General features: G+C 36.8%; 1 protein-coding gene across 10 annotated transcripts in view; it reads left to right on the forward strand.

The window, feature by feature from the left end:
* The window catches only part of DNM3 (dynamin 3), a 596,153-nt gene that overhangs the window by 473,316 nt on the left and 95,025 nt on the right, over positions 1-27,812 (forward strand). For all 10 annotated transcript variants that reach the window (XR_014014161.1, XR_014014162.1, XR_014014163.1 and 7 more), the window contains one exon: positions 21,375-21,486. Coding sequence is in view for 7 of the 10 variants with exons in the window: in XM_081221443.1 (XP_081077569.1) it covers positions 21,375-21,486 (112 nt within the window). In the remaining 3 variants the exon portion in view is untranslated. The remainder of the gene's footprint in view (positions 1-21,374; positions 21,487-27,812) is intronic.

Raw genomic sequence — 27,812 nt, forward strand, 5'->3', positions numbered from 1 at the left:
CACCATGCTCTGATCACCATTACATCTCCATGATTTATTTCTTTTTTAACTGGAAGTTTGTATCTCTTGCCCATCACACCATGCCCTGCTTTTGGCAATCAACAATCTGTTCTTTGTATCTATGAGCTCAGTTTTTTGTTTTGTGCTTTATAAGATTTGACATATAAGAGAGATCATACAATATTTGTCTTTGTCTGTGAGACTTATTTTACCTAGCATTATACACACACACACACACACATACACACACACACATTTTCTTTATCCACTCATCCTTTGATGGACACGTAGGTTGTTTCCATGTCTTTTGAGTTTAATGTCTTACTTTTCTTTGGATGAATACCCAGAAGTGAATTGCTAGATCGTACTGTAGTTCTATTTTTAATTTCTTGAGGAACCTTCATACTCTTCCATAGTGAGTGCTCCAGTTTACATTCCCACCAACCGTGTACAAGGGTTCCCTTTTCTCCACATCCTTGCCAACATTTCTTTCTTGTCTTTTTGATAATAGTCATTCTAACAAGTGTGAGGTGATATCTCATTATGGTTTTGATGTGTATTTCTCTGATGATTAGTGATATTGAGCACTTTTTCATGTACCTGTTGGCCATCTGCATGGCCATGTTTATTCTGCCCATTTTTTAAATCAGATTTTTTGTTGTTGAGTTATGTGCATTCTTTTTATGTTTGGATATTAACCCTTTACCAGATACATGATTTGCAAATATATTCTCCTTTCATTTTGTTGATGGTTTGCCTTTTAATTTTGTTGATGGTTGCCTTTTAATTTTGTTGATGGTTTCCTTTGCTGTGCAAAATCTTTTTAGTTTGATGTAGTTTTGTTGCCTTTGTATTTGGTGTCAAATCTAAAAAATCATCACCAAGACCCATGTTAAGGAGATCACTGCTTATGTTTTCTTCTAGGAGTTTTATGGTTTCAGGTTTAAATTGAAGTCATTAATCCATTTGATATTTGTTTTTGTGTATGGTGTAAGATAGTGGTCCAGATTTATTCTTTTGCATATGACTGTTTAGTTTCCTCAACACCATTTATTGAAGAGACTGTCCTTTCCCCAATGTATATTCTTGGCTCCTTTGTTGGAAATTAATTGACTATGTATATATGGGTTTATTTCTGGGCTCTCTATTCTGTTCTGTTGATCTATGTGACTGTTTTTATGTCAATACTATACTGCTTTTGATTATTATAGCTTTGTACTATAGTCTGAAATCAGGGAGTGTGATGCCTCCAGCTTTGTTCTTCTTTCTCAAGATTGCTTTGACTATTCAAGGTTATACTTTTAAACATTTTATGACACTCAATTTCCTAACATATTTTATAGGAGTTCTACATCTTTATTCATAGGTGAGATTGGTTTATAGAGAAATATCCCAAAGTTTGGTCCTTAAAGTACACACTAGCCCTGTGAGAAGTTCAAGGAAAAAAGAATCTAGGGTCAAATAAATGGGGAATTCTGCTTAGCATGTTCTTTTCTTGGAGATTTACAGTGTGTATTGGCCTATTAATGTTTCTGAGATGCCCTGCATAAAAGAATCTTTCCCTTAAAATTTGGAAAGAAAGACCTATAAATTATCTGAGATCAGAACTATTTTGAAGAAAAATTTTGTTTTCCAGTTTATCCTGTGGATATTGGTCAGTTGGGATTTTATGATTCTTTTTTCATAATTTCCTAGAAATTTTATCCATCATTGATACTTATAAATTTGCTATCATAAAAGTATACTTAACATCTCTTAAAATAATTTAATCTTCTCCCTGTTAAATCATGTCTCATTTCTGATTTTTATTATTTTTCTCATCTTTTATTTACTAGATATTACAGAGCTGTTTCATTATTTGATTCATCAAAGAACAGAATCTTAAATTTATCAATGATAATTCAGTTTTCCATAATTAGTTCCTAATTTATTATATCTTGTATTTTGCTCTGCTAAGTTTTATCATTTTCCAACTTGTTAAATGCTGACAATGCATTTTTGCTTCTTTTTTTTTTAAATAATAAGATGTACATGACTGTGATTTTGCCTCTGAATAGAATTTTGGCTGCATATCCTGAGTTTCAATCTGGTGCGTGGTATTATTTTGTCTATTTAGCAAATAGTGTGTAATTACACCTTTAAGTTGCTATTTGACACAAAATTTGGTGAGGGTGGGGGGCTACTTTAAGTGGTTTTATGGTTCTTTTCTGTTTAACTTTTATCATAATTTCTAGTTTTATTGCACTGCTTCTTATTATTACAAGTAGATGAAATCAGGAATATTCTCTTTAAGATATAAGAATAATTCACAGTCCTAGCTTATTAAATTCATATTGTTGAAATCACAGGTTTGGTTCTCAATTTATAATAATGTAACATCTTGGTATCATTGATTCATTGTCAATAAGTCTTTGAAGAATTTTGGATGCTGAGAAAAGACTGAAAGAGTAGTTAGTTAGCTGACAAATATTATTGAGCACCCAGCATATAATGTAAATGCTAGAAATACATTAATCAACATTTAGCACTCCATCACTGAACTTATGTTGCAGTTGGAAGAACATAAATGGAAAACGAGGTTGGAAAGGTAGATCATTCATGGCAAGAAGTTTGAATTTTTTTCCTGCTCATGGTGGGAAGTCACTGGAGGATTTTAAGCAGGGTGGTGATATAATATATGATCACTGTGGCTTCTTTGTGGAGAGTGGATCAAGAGAGGTGTCAAGGAGGTGTTAGGAAGCTGTAACAATCAACCAGATGAGAGAAGATGGTGGCTTGGATTTGGGAGTCTGTAGTTCAGTGTAGAGGTCTGGAGTTATCTGCATTTAAATGGTATTTAAGGCCACCAGACAGAGATCACCTCAGAGAAAGCACAGACCATGGAAGGAGGTTGGGGCACTCCCAAATTTAAAAGTCTAACAAAGGAAGAGGAGACAGCAAAAGAGATTAAGAAGCTGCAGTCAGTAGGGTAGAAGTGTGGAAAGCAGGAGAGTGTGATATTGCAAAAGTCTTGGGAAGACAGTGATTAAAGAGAGGGAGTGGTCAACAATGTCAAATGCTGCAGTGAAGGCAAGTCAAATGAAGGTTAGGAATTGAGCATTTTCTGTGGCAACATGTAGATCACATAAACTTGATAAGACCAGTAACTATAGAGTAGCAGGATCACAAATCTCACTGGGGTGGATTGACGAAAGAATGAGAGGAGAGAGAATGGAGAAAATGATTCAAGATAACTCAAGGAATTTCACTGTAGAAGCAAATAGAAATGAGGCAGAAAGTGAAAGTGTGTGTGTGTGTGGTGTGTGTGTGTGTGTTTTAAGATGGTTGCTTTTGAGGCATGCTAGTATGCCATATGAATGATCCAATAGTAGAAAGGAAGAAATTGTTGACATGGAAGAGAAAAGAAATAATTGCAGGAAGTTCAGGAAGACATTAGAAGAGATGGGACCTAGCGTATAAGTTGAGGGTTTGGTCTTCCATGGTACAAGAGGAAGGCGAACCTGTGGTTGCTAATGCAGGTAGTCTGGTGGATTTGATGGAAAGAAGATAGATCATTCTCATCAGATTGTATTTGTTTTTCCTGTGTAGTATGAAGCAGAATTATCTGTTAAGTGTGAGTGGCAGATGGTGTATTAGAGATTTGAGGGAAAAAAAGGTATGAAGTAATCCTCTAGTACAGTGAGAAAGCATATTGACTGAAGATTTATAGTAGGGAAGTCTGGAAAAGTTAGGTGCCCATTTGATATTTGAAGTGAGTTTAGTCATCACAGTTGTATAGTTTTTCTCTTGGATTCTTTAGCAACTTGGATATACGAGCTGAGTAAGAAAGTAATTCAGTTGGAGTTTTATTAGGTAAATAAAATGGTGAAGGAAAAGACAGGAAAGGGATGCAAAAGTTTGCAAGGTTGTAGTTATAGTGCTAAACTGAGCGTGCACAGAAGTGAAGACATAGCAGGGTGATGATGAGTGGAAATGTGGTAGGATCAGTGGATGAGTAAAAAAAAAAAAGTCCACAGAGGAGGCTGTTGTCCAGATTTTCAAAAGGGAAAACAAAATGGAAATTTGATTGATGAGTTTATCATCACTGCCCTGCTATATACATCTATAATTAATTATGAAATTGATATTTATAATTATTTAGAAAGGATATCAGTGATCAATAGGAACTTTCTTTGAATATTGAAAAACAAGTTGAACCAAACTGACTCCAAATTTTTAATAGAATGGAGTAGATATAATATACTTAGACCTTGATATAGTCTTTTGAAATATGCGTGAGGGGAAATAGAGAGACATAAGTTGATAGTCCATTTATGATGGTCTTATGATTAAATCTTAAGTCTTATTGTTGATAGCCAATGGGTACAAGTTAATGGAACATGTAACTCTGGTATGGGATCCTTTGAAGTCTGTTTTAGGTCTATAATATGATTACCAACGACTCTGATAATGATATGGGAATGTTATGTAATAAATATGCAGATAATGCAAAACAGGAAGAATTGTGAATATATTGTTTGCCAGAATTTGGATTCGGAACATCTGAGCAAACTGTTAAATGGGCCAAAACTAGCCAGATGAAATGTAATAATGCTAAGTATAAATTTTACTCATGTTTTAAAAACTCTATATGCATTCAGTCCAGGAGAGGTCTGGTTTTATAGGACGTCAAATGTAAGGGACCTAAGTGCAGTGAAAGTAATGCATAATAATAATTTTTGTACTTTATATATTTTACTTGTACATTTAGCCAATGCTGGGCATGGTATGAAATAAGTTCTTCACGCATATAACCTTATTATTATTATTTTTTAAAGGTGAATATATGATCCAATTTTTTTAATTTAATTAATTAATTAATTAATTAATTTTGGGCTGTGTTGGGTCTTCGTTTCTGTGCGTGGGCTTTCTCTAGTTGCGGCGAGCGGGGGCCACTCTTCATCGCGGTGCGCGGGCCTCTCACTGTCGCGGCCTCTCTTGTTGCGGAGCACAAGCTCCAGACGCGCAGGCTCAGTAGTTGTGGCTCACGAGCCTAGTTGCTCTGTGGCATGTGGGATCTTGCCAGACCAGGGCTCGAACCCGTGCCCCCTGCATTGGCAGGCAGATTCTCAACCACTGCACCACCAGGGAAGCCCCATAACCGTATTTTATTATCATAGTAAGCCTGAGATAGATAATGCTATTATCCCCATTTTATAGGTGAGTAAACTGAAATTCAAAGAGGTTGCCTTCTCCAACGTCATATAAGATAATAAATGATAATAATAGCCAGGATTTCAATAGGTGTTTATGGTCTTTACTATATTCTACTGTGTTTTACTTAAACTTACATTAGTAAAAGTTTTCTGTCCAGAAAGCAGGCAAAAATTCTGCCAGACTTCTTCCTTACATATGAATAATATCGCATCTGGAGATTTGTGATCAGTTGCTGGCATCTCATTTTCAGAAAATCCATTTAAAATAGAGCAAATTCACAAGAATGCAAGAAGGATGCAGTGTTATCTAGAAACCTCTTCATATGAGAAACATTTGGAAAAGTTGGCAGAAGTGTTAGCTTGGGGACTAGAAGACTTGTGGGACACGTAATATCTGGTCTCAGATGTTTGAAGAACTGTCATAGGCAAAGAAATTAAACTTCACATTTTTAACACCCAAAGACATTCTTATGATGTGAATGAAAGTTATGTATATAATCAAAACATGGGCTCATCATGTGGTCATGTTCTCTACAGTGTAACACTTAAAAGCCTTTTACTTATGGGATAAAATTTCTTATGGTCATTTTTAATATTGAGATGAATTTTATTTTTTCAAACTGCAAAACATATAGTTCAGCTTGATTTCATAGTGAAATCATTCAGAAGCCCATATCTGTGTGATTGCAGCTGAAATAGACTAAACAACAACAAAAAATGCAGGCAGTACAAATTGCTGTGGGTTATCTATATAGCTACGGCATGTGGTGAGAACCTGGAAGCTGCATCCACAGAATTTATGAGACTTCCAGTAAATCAGCTCAGTTTAGTGTTTTAGACCTGTATCCAACTCTCCTTGGATGTCTAGACACAGCCTAAGACGAGGCTTCAAAAATGGGTAAAAATGAAGCAGCCAAAGCCACCAGAAGCCTTTGACCCTCTTCTAATGTTTCAACCAGATAATTATTTTCCCTCTCAAGAATTTGGCTATCCTTTGAGGGAAAAAAATCAAGATTTTCCATTTGAAGAGCCCCTGAAAGAAAATACTCTGGAGAAAGGTCAGTAAGAGTGGGCCAAAGCTGAATTCTTCAGATCTGCTTAGAGAGTGTGGAAAGTCTGTACCCTCTACTTTTCATGCTTTCCAGCTGGCCAAGAGCTCCCATGGCATTTGTCCAGCTTTGCCTTCCCCATACCTTTACATCTTCAAGGAACTCATACTGTGCAGTGGAAATGCCTCAGATGGAAACCTAAGTGGTAGTTAAAAGCTATTGTAGAGAGGTAATTAGAAAACTAAAAACTGATGAATTTTGATTCCATCAAGATAATCCATTACCCTTTCTGCTCTGTAGCAAAGATATGACCTTTCAAATTTTCCAACAATAAACTGTCATACTAGGAAAATATAGTTCCTTTAAATATGTCCCACTTTAATTAAAATTACTCATTCTACTTATTATGGTTTGTCTCTTCAAACTTTTTAAATCTTAGGTTTTCTGTAGAAAGTTAAGGGTCCAGTCAAAAATGAAAAAGTTGGTTTTAAAAATAAGCACAGTCCAACTTCATTCCATAGTTCATTTATTCATTGATTTCTTTGTTTGTTCATTCAACTAATATTTGTTTTACAGAGTCTATATGCCAAGGAACGTGGTAGGCCCAGGTTGTGCCGTTAATTAGCTATGTGATTTGGGGAAAGTCACCTAATCTCTCTGAATCTCAGCTTCCTCAACTGTAAAACAGCTCTATAACCAATTTTGCAGGGTTGCTATGAAGGTTAAATAAGATGACCTCTTATAAAGATGGTGAAAAATTAGAAGCTTCTCTTTTGCCCTTCTCCATCCATTGCTATATCCAGAAACTCATATACAACAGAGATGGAAAGTCTCAAAAGCACTGGAAACTGGAAATGTCAGTCAACTATTTGCAAGACTCACACAGAGTGAACTAGATTGAAATCCTTTGAGTGACCATTGCATGCATTACCCTGAATAAGAAAAACTGGGCTAAACAGTAAAAAACAATAAGAAATTTCTTCACTTACTCACTGAATCAATGTGAGAAATGTGGAGACTACCCCAACCAGAAATTTAGATAGCTAACTCTAGTTTGAGCCAGCTCAAAAAATGAATCCAAGTAAGAATTTACAAATTGAGAAGTCCAGGTAGAAAATGCCTGATGATAAATCTTTATTAAACTTAAACATGTAGAGTTCCATCTAAATAATTGCTTAAGTGTAACAAAATTGAATACAAAAGTAAAAAAAGAAAAAAAGGAGCCTCAAAGAAATGTGAAAACAATAATTCAGAAATAATATTCTAAGTTAATATTTCTACACAGATTTGCAAATGTCATGAGGTAATGTGGAAAGTAAAAGCTTCTAAATCCCCCAAGAAGCCAAAAATTATTATTTTATTCTTAAAGTTTATATACAGGAATTTTATATACAAAAATGAATTCAAGAATAATTTGGAAAACTTTAAGATGGTCATTTACCTGTAGAACTGAAAACCACTAAAATAATATAGAAACCAAAAAGGCGAGAAATAAACATGATTAAAACTTTCCTAATTGTAGGAGGTGATTTTCAAACTGGGATGAAAAATAAAAGCCTACTTTACAGTTAGCATTTATAACAGATATTTCTTTTCAAAAACTAAAACAAATGGATAAAAGCAAAAAAGTAAAAGAGACAAACATATGTCAGGCAAAAGCAAATAAAAATGAGAAATTATTACAATAATATACAAAAAGTATGTAATGAAATCAGAACAAAGAACATCATTTCCATAAATATATAAAAATGCTCATCCTCCTTTGCAAAAATATTAAAGCTTTGATGGAGAATCACTTTTTAAAAATTTATTTATTTTACTCATTAATTTTTGGCTGCAGTGGGTCTTCGTTGCTGCACGCGGGCTTTCTCTAGTTGTGGTGAGCGGGGTCTACTCGTCATTGCGGTGCGCAGGCTTCTCATTGCGATGGCTTCCCTTGTTGCGGAGCATGGGCTCTAGGTGCGTGGGCTTCAGTAGTTGCAGCACATGGGCTCGGTAGGTGTGGCTCATGGGCTCTAGAGCACAGGCTCAGTAGCTGTGGCGCACGGGCTTAGTTGCTTCTTGGCATGTGGGATCTTCCCGGACCAGGGATCGAACCCGTGTCCCCTGCATTGGCAGGCAGACTCTTAACCACGGCCCTGCCAGGGAAGCCCCGAGAATCATTTAAATTATAAAATTTGCAAAGGTGTTTTAGAGATGATACTCAATATTTTTAAGGGTGTGATGGTACTCATTATTCAATAAGTATTTATTGAATACCTACTAGTGCTAGTCACTTAGTAAGACCTAGCAGTATAGTGTAATCAAATCAACACATACAAATATGCCTTCCCATTTATGAAGATCTTATAATTTTCTTAATTTAAAAAAATTTATTTTTATGTATTTTTTTTATTTTTTGCTTTATAACAAATTAAATCAGTTATACATATACATATGTTCCCATATCCCCTCCCTTTTGCGTCTCCCTCCCACCCTCCCTATCCCACCCCTCCAGGCGGTCACAAAGCACCGAGCTGATCTCCCTGTGCTATGCGGCTGCTTCCCACTAGCTATCTACCTTACGTTTGGTAGTGTATATATGTCCATGCCGCTCTTTCACTTTGTCACAGCTTACCCTTCCCCCTCCCCATATCCTCAAGTCCATTCTCTAGTAGGTCTGTGTCTTTATTCCTGTCTTACCCCTATGTTCTACATGACATTTTTTTTTCTTAAATTCCATATATATGTGTCAGCATACAGTATTTGTCTTTCTCTTTCTGACTTACTTCACTCTGTATGACAGACTCTAGGTCCATCCACCTCATTACAAATAGCTCAATTTCATTTCTTTTTATGGCTGAGTAATATTCCATTGTATATATGTGCCACATCTTCTTTACCCATTCATCCGATGATGGACACTTAGGTTGTTTCCATCTCTGGGCTATTGTAAATAGGGCTGCTATGAACATTTTGGTACATGTCTCTTTTTGAATTCTGGTTTTCTCAGGGTATATGGCCAGTAGTGGGATTGCTGGGTCATATGGTAGTTCTATGTGTAGTTTTTTAAGGAACCTCCATACCGTTCTCCATAGTGGCTGTACCAATTCACATTCCCACCAGCAGTGCAAGAGTGTTCCCTTTTTTCCACACCCTCTCCAGCATTTATTGTTTCTAGATTTTTTGATGATGGCCATTCTGACTGGTGTGAGATGACATCTCATTGTAGTTTTGATTTGCATTTCTCTGATGAGTAAAGATGTTGAGCATCCTTTCATGTGTTTGTTGGCAGTGTGTATATCTTCTGTGGAGAAATGTCTATTTAGGTCTTCTGCCCATTTTTGGATTGGGTTGTTTGTTTTTTTGTTATTGAGCTGCCTGAGCTGCTTATAAATTTTGGAGATTAATCCTTTCTCAGTTGCTTCATTTGCAAATATTTTCTCCCATTCTGAGGGTTGTCTTTTGGTCTTGTTTATGGTTTCCTTTGCTGTGCAAAAGCTTTGAAGTTTCATTAGGTCCCATGTGTTTATTTTTGTCTTTATTTCCATTTCTCTAGGAGGTGGGTCCAAAAGGATCTTGCTGTGATTTATGTCATAGAGTGTTCTGCCTATGTTTTCCTCTAAGAGTTTGATAGTTTCTGGCCTTACATTTAGGTCTTTAATCCATTTTGAGCTTATTTTTGTGTATGGTGTTAGGGAGTGATCTAATCTCATACTTTCACATGTCCCTATCCAGTTTTCCCAGCACCACTTATTGAAGAGACTGTCCTTTCTCCACTGTACATTCCTGCCTCCTTTATCAAAGATAAGGTGACCATATGTCCGTGGGTTTATCTCTGGGCTTTCTATCCTGTTCCATTGATCTATCTTTCTGTTTTTGTGCCAGTACCATACTGTCTTGATTACTGTAGCTTTGTAGTATAGTCTGAAGTCAGGGAGCCTGATTCCTCCAGCTCCATTTTTCGTTCTCAAGATTGCTTTGGCTATTCGGGGTCTTTTGTGTTTCCATACAAATTGTGAAATTTTTTGCTCTAGTTCTGTGAAAAATGCCAGTGGTAGTTTGATAGGGATTGCATTGAATCTGTAGATTGCTTTGGGTAGTAGAGTCATTTTCACAATGTTGATTCTTCCAATCCAAGAGCATGGTACATCTCTCCATCTATTTGTATCATCTTTAATTTCTTTCATCAGTGTCTTATAATTTTCTGCATACAGGTCTTTTATCTCCTTAGGTAGGTTTATTCCTAGATATTTTATTCTTTTTGTTGCAATGGTAAATGGGAGTGTTTCCTTGATATCACTTTCAGATTTTTCATCATTAGTCTATAGGAATGCCAGAGATTTCTGTGCATTAATTTTGTATCCTGCAACTTTACCAAATTCATTGATTAGCTCTAGTAGTTTTCTGGTAGCATCTTTAGGATTCTCTATGTATAGTATCATGTCATCTGCAAACAGTGACAGCTTTACTTCTTCTTTTCCGATTTGGATTCCTTTTATTTCCTCTTCTTCTCTGATTGCTGTGGCTAAAACTTCCAAAACTATGTTGAATAAGAGTGGTGAGAGTGGGCAACCTTGTCTTGTTCCTGATCTTAGTGGAAATGGTTTCAGTTTTTCACCATTGAAGATGATGCTGGCTGTGGGTTTGTCATATATGGCCTTTATTATGTTGAGGAAAGTTCCCTCTATGCCTACTTTCTGCAGGGTTTTTATCATAAATGGGTGTTGAATTTTGTCAAAAGCTTTGTCTGCATCTATTGAGATGATCATATGGTTTTTCTCCTTCAATTTGTTAATATGGTGTATCACGTTGATTGATTTGCGTATATTGAAGAATCCTTGCATTCCTGGAATAAACCCCACTTGATCATGGTGTATGATCCTTTTAATGTGCTGTTGGATTCTGTTTGCTAGTATTTTGTTGAGGATTTTTGCATCTATATTCATCAGTGATATTGGCCTGTAGTTTTCTTTCTTTGTGACATCCTTGTCTGGTTTTGGTATCAAGGTGATGGTGGTCTCGTAGAATGAGTTTGGGAGTGTTCCCCCCTCTGCTATATTTTGGAAGAGTTTGAGAAGGATAGGTGTTAGCTCTTCTCTAAATGCTTGATAGAATTCACATGTGAAGCCATCTGGTCCTGGGCTTTTGTTTGTTGGAAGATTTTTTATCACAGTTTCAATTTCAGTGCTTGTGATTGGTCTTTTCATATTTTCTATTTCTTCCTGATTCAGTCTTGGCAAGTTGTGCATTTCTAAGAATTTGTCCATTTCTTCCAGGTTGTCCAATTTATTGGCATAGAGTTGCTTGTAGTAATCTCTCATGATCTTTTGTATTTCTGCAGTGTCAGTTGTTACTTCTCCTTTTTCATTTCTAATTCTATTGATTTGAGTCTTCTCTCTTTTTTTCTTGATGAGTCTGGCTAATGGTTTATCAATTTTGTTTATCTTCTCAAAGAACCAGCTTTTAGTTTTACTGATCTTTGCTATCATTTCCTTCATTTCTTTTTCATTTATTTCTGATCTGATTTTTATGATTTCTTTCCTTCTGCTAACTTTGGGATGTTTTTGTTCTTCTTTCTCTAATTGCTTTAGGTGCAAGGTTAGGTTGTTTATTCGAGATGTTTCCTGTTTCTTAAGGTGGGATTGTATTGCTATAAACTTCCCTCTTAGAACTGCTTTTGCTGCATCCCATAGGTTTTGGGTCGTCGTGTCCCCATTGTCATTTGTTTCTAGGTATTTTTTAATTTCCTCTTTGATTTCTTCAGTTATCACTTCGTTATTAAGTATTGTATTGTTTAGCCTCCATGTGTTTGTAATTTTTACAGCTCTTTTCCTGTAATTGATATCTAGTCTCATAGCATTGTGGTCAGAAAAGATACTTGATACAATTTCAATTTTCTTAAATTTACCAAGGCTTGATTTGTGACCCAAGATATGATCTATCCTGGAGAATGTTCCATGAGCACTTGAGAAAAATGTGTATTTTGTTGTTTTTGGATGGAATGTCCTATAAATATCAATTAAGTCCATCTTGTTTAACGTATCATTTAAAGCTTGTGTTTCCTTATTTATTTTCATTTTGGATGATCTGTCCATTGGTGAAAGTGGGGTGTTAAAGTCCCCTACTATGATTGTGTTACTGTCGATTTCTTCTTTTATGGCTGTTAGTATTTGCCTTATGTATTGAGGTGCTCCTATGTTGGGTGCATAAATATTTACAATTGTTATATCTTCTTCTTGGATCGATCCCTTGATCATTATGTAGTGTCCTTCTTTGTCTCTTCTAGTAGTCTTTATTTTAAAGTCTATTTTGTCTGATATGAGAATTGCTACTCCAGCTTTCTTTTGGTTTCCATTTGCATGGAATATCTTTTTCCATCCCTTAACTTTCAGTCTGTATGTGTCTCTAGGTCTGAAGTGGTTCTCTTGTAGACAGCATATATATGGGTCTTGTTTTTGTATCCATTCAGCCAATCTGTGTCTTTTGGTGGGAGCATTTAATCCATTTACATTTAAGTTAATTATCGATATGTATGTTCCTATTCCCATTTTCTTAATTGTTTTGGGTTCGTTATTGTAGGTCGTTTCCTTCTGTTGTGTTTCTTGCCTAGAGAAGTTCCTTTAGCATTTGTTGTAAAGCTGGTTTGGTGGTGCTGAACTCTCAGCTTTTGCTTGTCTGTAAACGTTTTAGTTTCTCCATCAAATCTGAATGAGATCCTTGCTGGGTAGAGTAATCTTGGTTGCAGGTTTTTCTCTTTCATCACTTTAATTATGTCCTGCCACTCCCTCCTGGCTTGTAGAGTTTCTGCTGAGAGATCAGCTGTTATCCTGATGGGGATTCCCTTGTGTGTTATTTGTTGTTTTTGCCTTGCTGCTTTTAATATGATTTCTTTGTGTTTAATTTTTGACAGTTTGATTAATATGTGTCTTGGCATATTTCTCCTTGGATTTATTCTGTATGGGACTCTCTGTGCCCCCTGGACTTGATTAACTATTTCCTTTCCCATATTAAGGAAGTTTTCAACTATAATCTCTTCAAATATTTTCTCAGTCCCTTTCTTTTTCTCTTCTTCTTCTGGAACCCCTATAATTCGAACATTGGTGCGTTTAATGTTGTCCCAGAGGTCTCTGAGACTGTCCTCTGTTCTTTTCATTCTTTTTTCTTTATTTTGCTGTGCATCAGTTATTTCCACTATTTTATCTTCCACCTCACTTATCCGTTCTTCTGCCTCATTTATTCTGCTATTGATCCCATCTAGAGTATTTTTTATTTCATTTATTGTGTTTTTTAATCGATGCTTGATTCATCTTTAGTTCTTCTCGGTCCTTGTTAACTGTTTCTTGCATTTTGTCTATTCTATTTCCAAGATTTTGGATCTGGGAAATAGAATCTTGGATCATCTTTACCATCATTATTCTGAATTCTTTTTCAGGTAGACTGCCTATTACCTCTTCATTTGTTAGGTCTGGTGGGTTTTTATCTTGCTCCTTCTCCTGCTGTGTGTTTTTCTGTCTTCTCATTTTGCTTATGTTACTGTGTTTGGGGTCTCCTTTTAGCAGGCTGCAGGTTCGTAGTTCCCGTTGTTTTTGGTGTCTGTCCCCAGTGGCTAAGGTTGGTTTAGTGGGTTGTGTAGGCTTCCTGGTTGAGGGTACTAGTGCCTGTGTTCTGGTGGATGAGGCTGGATCTTGTCTTTCTGGTGGGCAGGTCCACGTCTGGTGGTGTGTTTTGGGGTGTCTGCGGACTTTTTATGATTTTAGGCCACCTCTCTGCTAATGGGTGGCGTTGTGTTCCTGTCTTGCTAGTTGTTTGGCATAGGGTGTCCAGCACTTTAGCTTGCTGGTCGTTGAGTGAAGCTGGGTGCTGGTGTTGAGATGGAGATCTCTGGAAGATTTTCGCCGTTTGATATTATGTGGAGCTGGGAGGTCTCTTGTGGACCAGTGTCCTGAAGTTGGCTCTCCCACCTCAGAGGCACAGCACTGACTCCTGGCTCCTCAATTTGGGATGATTTGTTGTCTATTCATGTATTCCACAGATGCAGGGTACATCAAGTTGATTGTGGAGCTTTAATCCGCTGCTTCTGAGGCTGCTGGGAGAGGTTTCCCTTTCTCTTCTTTGTTCTCACAGTTCCTGGGTCTCAGCTTTGGATTTGGCCCCGCCTCTGCGTGTAGGTCGCCGGAGGGCGTCTGTTCTTCGCTCAGACAGGACAGGGTTAAAGGAGCAGCCTCTTCGGGGGCTCTGGCTCACTCAGGCCGGGCGGGAGGGAGGGGCACGGAGTGCGGGGCGAGCCTGCAGCGGCAGAGTTCGGCGTGACGTTGTACCAGCCCGAGGCGCGCCGTGCGTTCTCCCAGGGAAGCCGCCCCTGGATCCCGGGACCCCGGCAGTGGCGGGCTGCACAGGCTCCCGGAAGGGCGGTGTGGACAGTGACCTGCGTTCGCACACAGGCTTCTTGGCGGCGGCAGCAGCAGCCCCAGCGTCCCACGCCCGTCACTGGGCTCCGCGCTTTCAGTCGTGACTCGCGCCCGTCTGTGGAGCCCCTTTAAGCAGCGCTCTTAATCCCCTCTCCTCGCGCACCAGGAAACCAAGAGGGAAGAAAAAGTCTCTTGCCTCTTCGGCAGCTCCAGAGTTTTCCCGGACTCCCTGCCGGCTAGCTGTGGCACATTAGCCCCCTTCAGGCTGAGTTCTCGCCGCCAGCCCCAGTCCTTTCCCTGCGCTCTGACCGAAGCCCGAGCCTCAGCTTCCAGCGCCGCCCGCCGTGGCGGGCGAGCAGACAAGCCTCTCGGGCTGGTGAGTGCCGCTCGGCACCAATCCTCTGTGCGGGAATCTCTCCGCTTTGCCCTACCCAGGTATGTGGGGAGTTTCTTGCCTTTTGGGAGGTCTGGGGTCTTCTGCCAGCATTCAGTAGGTGTTCTATTTTTATGTATTTTATAGCCTTTCTCCTAGTGTGAATGGAGTATTTTTTCCATTTCAGTTATTGGGTGTATTGAGGAAAGTCATTGATTTGTATTTTTTTAACATCTTTATTGGAGTATAATTGCTTTACAATGGTGTGTTAGTTTCTGCTGTATAACAAAGTGAATCAGCTATACATATACATACATCCCCATATCTTCTCCGTCTTGCGTCTGCCTCCCACCCTCCCTATCCTACCCTTCTAGGTGGACACAAAGCACAGAGCTGATCTCCCTGTGCTATGTGGCTGCTTCACACTAGCTAGCTATTTCACATTTGGTAGTGTATATATGTCCATGCCACTCTCTCACTTTGTCCCAGCTTACCCTTCCCCCTCCCTGTGTCCTCAAGTCCATTCTCTACATCTGTGTCTTTATTCCTGTCCTGCCCCTAGGTTCTTCAGAACCTTTTTTTTTTTTTTTTGATTCCATATATATGTGTTAGCATACGGTATTTGTTTTACTCTTTCTGACTTACTTCACTCTGTATGACAGTCTCTAGGTCCATCCATCTCACTACAAATAACTCAGTTTCGTTTCTTTTTATGGCTAATATTCCATTGTATATATGTGCCACATCTTCTTTAGCCATTCATCTGTTGAAGGACACTTAGGTTGCTTCCATGTCCTGGCTATTGTAAATAGAACTGCAATGAACATTGTGGTACACGACTCTTTTTGAATTATGGTTTTCTCAGGGTATGTGCCCAGTAGTGGGATTGCTGAGTCGTATAGTAATTCTATTTTTAGTTTTAAGGAACCTCCATACTGTTCTCCATAGTGGCTGTATCAATTTACATTCCCACCAGCACTGCAAGAGGGTTCCCTTTTCTCCAGACCCTCTCCAGCATTTATTGTTTGTAGATTTTTTGATGATGGCCATTCTGACCTCTGAAGCCCTTCGAGCTTCAGCTCCCAGCCCCACGCCCGTCCCAACAGGTGAGCAGACAAGCCTCTCGGGCTGGTGAGTGCTGGTCGGCACCACTCCTCTGTGCTGGAATCTCTCCGCTTTGTCCCCCGCACCCCTGTTGCTGCGCTCTCCTCCGCGGCTCCAAAGCTCCCCACTCTGCCACCCCCAGTCTCCGCCCGCGAAGGGGCTTCCTAGTGTGTGGACACCTTTCCTCCTTCACAGCTCCCTCCCTGTGGTGCAGGTCCTGTCCCTATTCTTTTGTCTCTGTTTTTTCTTTTTTCTTTTGTCCTACCCAGGTACGTGGGGAGTTTCTTGCCTTTTGGGAAGTCTGAGGTCTTCTGCCAGCGTTCAGTAGGTGTTCTGTAGGAGTTGTTCCACATGTTCATGTATTTCTGATGTATTTGTGGGGAGGAAGGTGCTCTCCACGGCTTACTCCTCCGCCATTTTGAAGGTCCCTCCATGATTTTTGTATATTTGTCTTGCAGTCAGTGTTAGTCTTTTAAGTAAGTATCTTAATACTAGCAGTGTCTTGTAAAAGCAACTTGGGTTTTCCAATTCTTTCTGAGTTAATTTTGTTGATTTATATTTTTTAGGATATTATTAATTACCTCTAGGTTCTTAGTTTTGACATAAGATTGCATAAAGTATTTGATTGTAATTTTCTCAATCTCCTATATATTTGTGGGTATGTATTCTATCCTTTCTCATTTGTGATCTTGTATACTTTTGTTTTCTCCCCTAATTAGGATTATAAATTTATTATCTATTACTAAAGGGAAAATACTCATGGATGTCTTTATCCTTTATGTTATCTTAATATTTCCTATTTCATTAGTTTTGGCTTTAATCTATGTTAACTTCCTTTCTTGGCTTATTTTGTTTTTTTATCCTAATTTAATACTTTCTATAGATGAATATTAACTTTTTTTATTTTTTCTCTAAATGATGAACATATTTAAAGCCATAAGTTTTCCTACAGCCTTTGCTGTGCTCCACCGGTTGGATATGATGTGTTTATATATATATTTTTTGCTTTCTAAATAATTTACAATTTTGTTTTGGTTTCTTCTATAATACAAGGATTATCGAGGAGTGTGCTTGCTTTTTATTTTCTTTTTGAGTCTTTTTTTTAGAAATTCATTTTTTCTTTTTCTTTTTTTTTGTTTTGTGACCAAAGAATGGGATTCATAAAATCTCTCTTTTTTAAAATTTCTTAAAGCTGATATTATGTATGTGTGCAGATCCAGGTATATGACAGATTTTTGTAAATGGTTTGTTGATGATGAAAACATCTTTATCTTCTATTTAAGCGATAAGGGAATCTATTAAATTTACTTTATCTGTTGTACTATTTATTTCTCGTATGTGCTTACTTATTTTTTGTCCACTATATCTAATTTGGAAAATGCCATATTAAAAACTTTCCATATTTATATTTTAATTAATTATATGCAATAGTTATGTCAAGTTTATCCTACATTTTAAAGTAACATTTGCTTCATTTACTTGTCTATTATATTATTTGGTGCAAACAGGTTTATAAGTATTTTCCAGTCTTCATAAATTGTACTTTGTATCATTATATAATATTTCTATTTGTTCTATTTAGTGCTTTTAAATTGTTTATCCTGTTCAGTACTTTTAAATTGTATCTTGTCTATATTAATATTGCCATTCATGCATTTTTATTTCTTTGTTTTGTGTTCATCTGATATATCTTTACCTGTTCCTTTATTTTTGCAAATAACATATAACTGGGTTTTATTTTTATAACCTAAATTAACTGTTTAGCTGAGAGAATTCAGTTCACTTTTATTAATTTAATAATTAATATACTTGATTTTATTCCTATTGTTAAAATTTCCTATTTTATTTTGTTGTTTCTTTTCTTAATTTTTTGTTGATTTGATCAAGAGGCTATTAATTTTCTTTAATTTTTCTTTTTTAATTTGGGAGTTCTGTACTTTTTATTTTATTAGTATTTACACTCATCAGTACATAACCCTATTATTCCATGAGGCAAATTATCAAATATTTCTCTCCCAAGACACTTTCTTCTCCTACTTCTCTCCTCGCCCACTTCTTCCAACAATATGAGAACTCTGGGATCCCTTTGCTTCCCTACTCTTCACTCCTGTACCCATCAGAGGAGAACTTGTGAGCATCTTTTTTTCCTTCCACCCTCCCCTGAGTTTTAGACTATTTGAATTTCTGTTGCAATGTGTCTCTTCTTCTTTAAGACTTCTTATTTAGTCCTTATATTGCAATTCTTAGATGATCTATCATTATTTATTTTGATTTGACTCTATGGATACGACAAATTTTGTTGCTCACCACTGTTTTCTCTTCTCTTAGTTTTTCTTCACCCTTGAACACTCTCTGCAGGTTCATTCAGTGTTGTTGTAATCCTAATACTGCCTTAGCATCTCCCTCAGATTGGGTATATGGTGATAACCTGGCTGGATGTGGGACTCTGAGTCTGAAGTCCTCTTAAGAATCCATGAATACTATTTCATTGCCTTCTACCTTTTTGAATGTTCAGTCCAGGGCCAGTCTAATTCTTTTTCCTTTGTAAGCAACTTTCTCTTTGTTTACAGAAGACTTTTCTTTATCTCAGAGCTCAAGATTTATACTAGCGTGTGTGTATGTGTTAATTTTTCTCATCAATTCTACCTGAAATAGCACTTTCAATGTAAAGATTTGGATCTTTATGAAAATCAGGATACGTTTCTTTTTTTTTTTTTTTTTTTTTTGCGGCACGCGGGCCTCTCACTGTTGTGGCCTCTCCCGTTGTGGAGCACAGGCTCCGGACGCGCAGGCTCAGCAGCCATGGCTTACGGGCCCAGCCACTCCGTGGTATGTGGGATCTTCCCGGACCGGGGCACGAACCCGTGTCCCCTGGATCGGCAGGTGGACTCTCAACCACTGCGCCACCAGGGAAGCTCACGTTTCTTTTTTAAAAAAGTTTCTTTTTTATAATTATTTTTCTCCTCCCATCTTCCTTTTCTTTTTCTGGAACTCCTATTATTTACAGGTTAGATGTTCTGGGTCTTTCCTCCACACTTCTCTCTTTATATTTTTCTAATTCTCCTACTGGATCTTAACATCTACTAATTCTAATCTCAAGATTGATCATCCTTTCCTTCAACTTATCTACTCAATATATTAACTTAAAAATCTTATTTTTCTTAGTTCTATAAGTCTTTTCTAATGCCCTTTTGTACCTCTTCAAATACTCATTATTCTTTTGCTACCCCCAACCTTTCTCTTTTGTTGATAGACTGCTCTGATTGCCTTCTTTATTCTTTGTCTCTCTGGCTGTTAGACCTCTTTGGGTGTCCTTTTATTTTCCTTTGTTCATTGTGGCACCCGTGCAACTGCTGGGTACTTTAAGTGGACTGGTCCCATGAATGTGGGAAGGCACAGGAGTTAACTGTGTGATGAGGGAAGGACAGATAGCTGCAGACAGAGAGAGCAGTATATTCAAAGCCTTCGGGAGTAAGCATGGCATATATGAAGAAATAAAAGGCCAGTGTGGCTTAAAAATCAAGGGAGAACAGAGTATGAAAAGAAGCTAGAGAGTAAGGTAATGTTGGGCCAGACTGTGCAGGGCTTTGTAGGCCATCATAGTGAGGGTGGTCTTTTCCTAAAAACATGTAGTATTGCAGTGTTTTATACCAGGGGTTTTAACTGGTATAACCAGGTATGTTTATGTGAATATCTGATTCACATTTTCAGAAGATAATAAGGATTCCGTGTAGAGAGCAAATTTAAAGTGGTCGTGTGATGCTGCAAGACTAAAGAGATGTTGTAATAATCCAAAAGAGAGATGATAATAACATGATGGTCAATATACAGGAAGTACACTTTTAAGTGGTAAAATGTAAGGAGGTATATGAGAGTGTGGAAGATGTCTAAGGTACCTCCACAGTATCATCATTACACTGATGCTGCATGAAATGGGAACATCAAGTTTGAAATCACCAATTCGGTCATCCATGTCACAGTGCCTTTGAGATACTCAAGTGGAGAAGTCAATAAGCAGTAGGAGTCGGGCAGGTCTGGACAGGGGATGTAAATATATAAGCCATCTGAGTTAGGTGTAAATTGAAATCTTAGCCATGAATGAGAACACCTTGGAAAAGATAAAGAAGAGAAAAAGATTGTTAATCTTGTACACTGCTAGTATCTGTCTAAATTGGATTATCTTTTCTGGAAAGATGATTGGAACGTGTATCATTGTCTTCAAAAATGATTATAACTTTGATTCTGTAACTCTATCTGTAAGAATCTATCCTCAGAAAATAATAGTAGTAAATTAAAGTAGAAAGACAAAGGCTTATGGATAAAAATATTTATTTGAGCATTATTTATGATTGCAAATAAAGTAAATTACTTATCTAATATTAGGAGGAGGTCAAGTAAATAATCATACATTTATATTAATGAATATTATAACATTATAATTTGATGTTTATGCAGATGTAATAGCATAAGTATATGACCATGATACAATAGTAAGTGAAAAGAACACAAACTTGTTAGAGAGAGAGAGAGTGAGAAAGAGAGAGAAACTCAACTGTGGAAAAATGCATAGAACAAAAGAATATAAAGAAATAGGTTTACCTGTAAATAGTAGAAAATGGTTGATTGTATCCATTTTTATACTTTTATCTAGTTTCTAAATTATTCTAAATGGGTATTATTACATCTTGTGTATTATTTTATTATTAAGAAAGGAAATATAAAATTATAGTATTGTCCAGTTGTCAATATGCACTTCACAGGCACTTTACTCTGTTAAATATTAGTTAATGTTCTTTCCTTTTCACAACATTGATGAGCATTTGTGATTTGAATCCAGCGTAATATTTTAGTTTTTTGAGATTATTGCCATAATTTTGAAGTTTTATGAGCCATTTAGATTTGTAAATTAGTTTCAAAAATTGATCTGATTACTAGACAATAGCAAATCCATTCCCCCCAGAACAACTCCCTGTCAGTTGGCACTCAGTGTGTCATACTGAGAACATTTGTTATTTCCTTCCCTTCTTATTGCTCAGCAGTACAGATAACTCTAAATTCTTTAATGTGAGGGTTTTTAAATTGTATAATACATACATATAGGAATTTGCTAATTATTTTAAATGCAATAGATTGTTTTTGTTTTTCTTCAGTGACTGTCAGAGAACTCTTCATTTGGACTGTCATTTGTATCATCATCTGCAGGGATATAATATCATTTTGAATTTGGTTCAAAACTAAAAGCATGATTTTTTTTTGACTCCAGGAATGTATACAAAGACTATCGCTTTCTCGAGCTGGCATGTGATTCACAGGAGGATGTAGACAGCTGGAAGGCATCTCTACTAAGAGCTGGGGTTTATCCAGATAAATCTTTAGTAAGTTGGATATATCTCTTATTTTTAAATTATTAACCATGTTTAAGAAAGCATAATTCTACATACTATATGCTGGAGAAGCTAGTTCTTATTTGACTTAATTAATTTGCCATAGTTTTAACTGCTACTTTGCTTATATGTTTTTATCCATTAGATTTCTATTATAAGAAGTTTATCAGTATATTTTTAAAGAAAATGCCCAACTTTGCCATAAAACATAATATATGTAATCTCAAAGCAAGAGAGTTTCTTTGTTTAAATTTAAAATTTTATTTTCCTTTATATGCTGTTCTACAGTATACTATTCTATAGTATTCATATAAGCAGTTTATAACATTCTTCATATAGTCATAGTATATATATCATCAATCATAACACTATTTAGTATTCTTTAAAATGTACTTATTTTTATAAAAATCTACCTCCTTTCATTACGTCTGTAGTACATATATCCAAAATTAAACTCTGGTTAATGTCATTGTGAATATAAAAGAACAAAAAAATTACATTGCTATATTAATAAAGATAAGTTATTCCCACTTATCTTTATTAATATACTTCAAGGGTCTTAGAGACACTTCTCTCATTCAAGTTAATAAACAGACCTTCTATTTGTGTTCTTTGGAAAATGTAATATTACACAGACTAGTCTGGATTTAAACTTCAGAATTCCCACCCAACATATGTACACACACCATTAAACAGACTCTGCAGATGAGTGGCTCTCACTGCTTACTTGCTACCCCCGAGACATTGTACTATCCAGGTTCCCCCCAGAAGTTAAGCAATGAGACTGGGCTTTAAGGATTTACTCCAGCTTGACCTTTGTGGTGCTTAGATTGGCTGTAGATTAGTTTATAGGACTGACCATGTATAAGTTGGGTTATCTCTAGGCCCCAAATAGGGATGGAGTCTTCTCAAGGGAACGTCTGAGATATGAGCATATTGTGGGACAATTGAATCATCTCGGGGTGGATTTCAGACCTGACCATATCCCTGAGGTTACACTGGAATTTAACAAAGTTCCAAAGTTCCAGGGGTAAAGGATAGAGGATTTGTGCCAAAACATTCTCTTTGTTGCTGTTATTTTAGTTCTCATGTAGACCTCTTAACCCTATCTCAACCTCCACTTGTCTGGTTAACACCTAAAACAGTGAACCCCCATGACACACCCTGTGCCTTCCAAATGAGGTGAAACCAGACTCTTTCCAGGTGATATGCAGTACAGAGGTATCTTCTGTACCACTTCTATTTTTGTTGTTAATTCTAATCATTACTTATTACTCTTTCCTATCCATTTATGGTCGTGTGTTTAATTTCTATATTAAACATTTTATATTTAAAATGCACATATATGTAATGTTTTATTCATTCATTCCACAAAAGCCTGTTGAGCACGTGGTTTTTGCCAGCTACCTTTCCAGGCACTAGTGATGCAGAGGTGAATGGTGAGGTCCTGCCCCACCAAGGAACAGATGTTAAATAATTGAATGGATACAGTATAATTGTAGAGTGTGATTGTTAGGGTGATAAGTTCTATAAAAAATTAAATTAAAGGGACAGATAGTGAGAATGAGGGGCAAGTGAGCTTTATTTTAGTAAGGTGATTAGGGAAGACCCCTTTGAAGAGTTGACATTTGAGTAGGCTCCTGAAAGGAGCAGGGAATAAATAATATGAACATCTGATGGAGAGTGTTCATGGCAGAGGGCTAACAAGTACAAAGCCAGCTCAGTGTCTTAGAAGAGCAGCAAAAAAAGTCAGAGTGTCTAGACACAATGAAGGAGAACAAAAGTAGTTGATGATTTCCAAAAGTGGTCAGTAGCCAGATTATGTAGGCCTTGAAGGAGGCAGCCAGCATTTGAGTTTTATTCTGGGTGAGATGGGAAGCCATTGGAGGGTTTCAAGCCAGTTAGTGACATGATAAGATTTATATTTTTAAAAGATTGTCATGGCTGGATTGTTACGAGAACCAGCACAGCCTATGGGTTAAATCACAGTCATTAGCATCAAACTACATAGACTGAAATTCCTGAGGCTCACATAAAAGCTGTGAGATCTTGGGAAGGTTTCCTAGCCCTTTTATCTTTCAAGATTCCCACATCTAAAATGGAGATAACGAGAGTCTGCTACAGCGTGGTTGACAGGATTAAATGAGATAATGCAGGGAAAGCACTGGACAGGTTAAACACAAGTAAGCACTCTATTTTTATTTATAATGATGATGATGATAATAATTATTATTTTCATCACAGACTACTTACTTAAGCAAGTAGAAGAGCGTTAAAACATTGTGGATATTTATAATACAGCCCAATGAGATTGTAAATACTTTATGATATTTTTTGTCTTCCAAATACATTTGGTTATATAAAATGTCAGTGTGTTGTGTGTGTGTGTGTGTGTGTGTGTGTGTGTGTGTGTGTGTTCCTTCCAAGGAACTGTAATGTTTGTGAAAATGTTTTCTTACATCATAATTTTGTCAACTAAACTTATTTTAAATGCACTACACAAGTTTGCCATTTAAAAAAAATTATGTAATGCATCTCTTGTGAGCAAAAAACTGTCTTGGAAAAGCAAAATTACCCATCCCTCTGTGAACTCTTTTTATAAATCTGAATTTTCATGTATCCATAGCTCTACACAAAAGAAGATGCTCAATGAGATATTTGCTATTTATCCTTATTAGGCTGCTCAATTTGAAGCAAATCTAGAGTTGTCCTACACAAACTGTTTTGATTCTTTTCACATCATTTTTATTTGCTTATTAACATACATTTAGTACAGTTGCTTGGAAAATCAAGACAAAGGGGCTTTTTACTACATGCCAAAGACATGACAGGAAATTAAACTTGTCAGTGTGCCATGAGCATCACTTTTCTCAGTTTTCATCATAAACAATATTTGCATTTCTTATGCACCATGTAGTTCTGCAGGTTATATTACACTATTGCTTGACTTTCAGATGTTTAAATGGAAGCTAACTACTGAAAGCAATCTAAGTAGAATGCTTATCTAAACATTGCATTTCGTGAACACTCTTAGGTTTGGGGGAAGCGATACTTTTAGGTAGAGTTATTCCTAATTGAGAAAGATTTGATGAAGAAGTCAGAGTAACCTAATAACAGATGTCTCTTTCTAAGTAAAATTTTAGGACTTCTGGTGTTTTTGTTTTTGTATCAATAAACCATTGAGTCAACAGCAAATCAGTCAATCCCTACCCTAATAATGAAACATTTATGTGTCATACATGGATATGAATCTAGATAAAGTTCTGCTTTCTACATGATACATCTCTATTTTAACTCTACATGAGACATCTCTATTTTAACTGGAAAAAAATCTACATAGGTCATTTTTCTAAATTGTATAAGTTTGGCCTCATTTAGATAGATAGCTATAACCCAAATTTGAATGAATTGACGTTTTGGATAATTTTTTGTCCAAACTAAGGTTGCATACTTTTTTATAACATGTTTATCCTCATCATATCTTTTTCTATCGTGTCCACGTGGTGGACAGTTTTTATGTCACTCATATCACAGTTTTCTGCTACCTTGTTCCTTCTGTCTCTTAGGTCATTTCTCTTGGAGTTTTCTACAAATTTTTCTTCTTTCTTTCCTTCCCTTCCACCATCTTCTCCCACTTCCTTCCTTCGCTTCATCTATCACTATTATTGTGGACTCTAAAGATTCAAAGATTAAAAAGGAGGCAATTCTTACTTTATAGGAATTCCAAGTCTTGTGGAGAGAGAGATGCAAATAAATAACCACTCTACGGTGTGATTAAAAAAACTATAGTGGATATCTATATAAAGTACAACAGCCCAACTATATTCCCATGTGCATTTTCTAATTACCTTCATTCCCTTAAACTTTCTGGATCTAATGCTAAATGTAGACTTCTTATCTGAGCATTATATTGTAATAGTATGTGGCCCTAAAATGGAAATGAGGAGTCCTGAATTTTGTTTCCCACTATGCCACTGACTTACTCAGTGAACTTAGACATAACATCTCTGAGCCACAACTCTGGCACTCTACCATCACCTGAGCTTTCTGAGCAGCCAGAATATTTTTTAAATATATTTAAATCTGAATTTGGATTAGGCAGAATTTTATTTTTTATTTCTATTTCCTTTGGCCATTAAATTGAAATTATAGTCAGTATAAAATTGTTAAATAAGTGTGTGGGATTTTACACAGTTTCAAAGTAAAGATGCTTCTAATGGAATTAATTAATAGTTTTCTGGTTTTGTTTTTTACTGATGAGATATTCCCTCAAGGATTTGGAGAAAGTTGAAACAGGAGTGGGGACTGAAACCGAGTCCCCCTGAAACTGAGTTCCTCTGCTAAGTTTATAACTGACCTCTCTACCCAAAACTTTATTCCCTTTCTTGCTCTGCACCATTTCCCCCTCAAGGTTAAGGAGCATCAAAAATGTGTGTGTGTGTGTGTGTGTGTGTGTGTGTGTGTGTGTGTGTGTATCAATAGCTAGGCAGGTCATAATTTAAAAACTTTTTAAATATTATTTTATGACACATGTACATAAATTTTTCCTCTAAGTGTGAACACAAATAAGTGCAAATTTAATTAAATATCTAAAGAATGTGGTATAACATATGACTGATTTTTCTGACACAGTTTTGTCAGCTCACAGTATGACTTAATTTATATATAAACATGAAGGAATTCCAAATTCTTTGGAACATTCTGTGTGCATTGAAGTTAAGTAGACTTTAAGTCAAATCCACTCGCGTTGGAATCCCGACCCTTCCGTTTATGTGCAGTGTGGCTCAGGCGACTTACTTCACTCTCTAGTTGTTTATTCTTTTTTAAACACAAAATAATAATCTCTTCCTCTGAGTGATTTTATGGGACTAAATGAATACTGTTGCACATCACATCTAGCTCAGTCCCTGCAACTGGATGAAAGCATTCAATGCCATGTAGCCTTTATTATTGTGATTGACTATCATTAATGTGTCCATGAAGGTGTAATTCTCAGTTTAGTAGTTCCCTTTTCTTTGGAAACTATCAGTGAGATCTGGGGAGAATTTCCCCAACTGTTGTCTCAGGATACCAAATTGCTGCCCTGTGGACAGGCTGGCCTCAAAGTCTCGATCAGTTAGTCAGGAGTGAGCCATAGAGGCTGTCAGGGTAAGTGAGAATCCACAAGCCTACCCTTAGCTGCTTGTTGACTGGCTATCCGAAAAAAGCAGCTTGCAAATCTGTGCATGCCCTGAAATAAATTTGGTGCAAATTCAATTTTGTATATTTGTTGTCATATACCTCAGAACTTTCACAAGGGTTTTTTTAGCTATCTACATAGATGGTCCTCCCCTCTAGTATATGATTTAAGAGATGAAAAATGACAGTAGAAAGTGAAGCACCCTGGAACTTCACTATACCTCTGAATTCAGGACTCTCCCAGGACTCTCCCAGTCATAATTCATGCTTTTAAGGACTGCCTTGGAGGTTGAAACCATCGCATAATTAAATCTTTTGGGGACATCAGAAAGTCCTTTTGGATAGACTCTGCAACTGAACTTTTCTCTGTGGCAAATGACAAATAGGGGAGAAGAGGGATGGACACAGACCCCCATAAATATTTATTAATATGGTGATGACCACTCCCATGCATTTACTCAGCAGTCTTTTGTACAAGACAGAAAATGCCCATGTTAGTCCAGCTGTACATAACTTTATTCTTAGCTTATCCAACAGTGCTTCCCACAGAAATTAGAGCAGCTCCATGACCAATTTTGAAGAGTTTAGTTTTTCTTCAGTGGAGGTACTTTCTAAATATAAATGCTGCCATACAGAGTGGTGGAGGAATTATAGAGAATTTACAGTTCACCAGTCATGACTGTTATGCCTCTCTCAGAATAGACAATTGGGAAATGATTGAAGGAAACAAGAAATCGCAAAGCCACACCACGTCCTCCACTTGTATGTTTCTCATATTTAAGGATTAAGGCCCCCTACTCTGTGACATCACTGTTGCCACTACAAACAGAACCATCTGCCACCGAGCAGGGAAGCCAGTCGTTCCCTAATGTGCAAAAATACTTGGTTGAACTCCTGAAACTTATTTGGTAGATCAAAAGCTGCACTGCTGTGGAATGCAATAAACCCCATCTGTTTGAGGTATTTTCAGCAATACTGCACTTCTTTGGAGAACCAAGGTCCCATTATTCTCTAAAAAATATTTTACTCCTGATAAAATTCTCTTTGGGGATCTTTATTGCCTTATTGAACCACTGGCATATTCTTTTACAAAAGACTCTTTTTCCCCCGATTTCATTCATTCTTGTACTGTTATTTAT

This window comes from Mesoplodon bidens (genome assembly GCF_964165515.1).
Source record: "Mesoplodon bidens genome assembly, chromosome: 2".
In the NCBI taxonomy this organism is placed as follows: Eukaryota; Metazoa; Chordata; class Mammalia; order Artiodactyla; family Ziphiidae; genus Mesoplodon; species Mesoplodon bidens.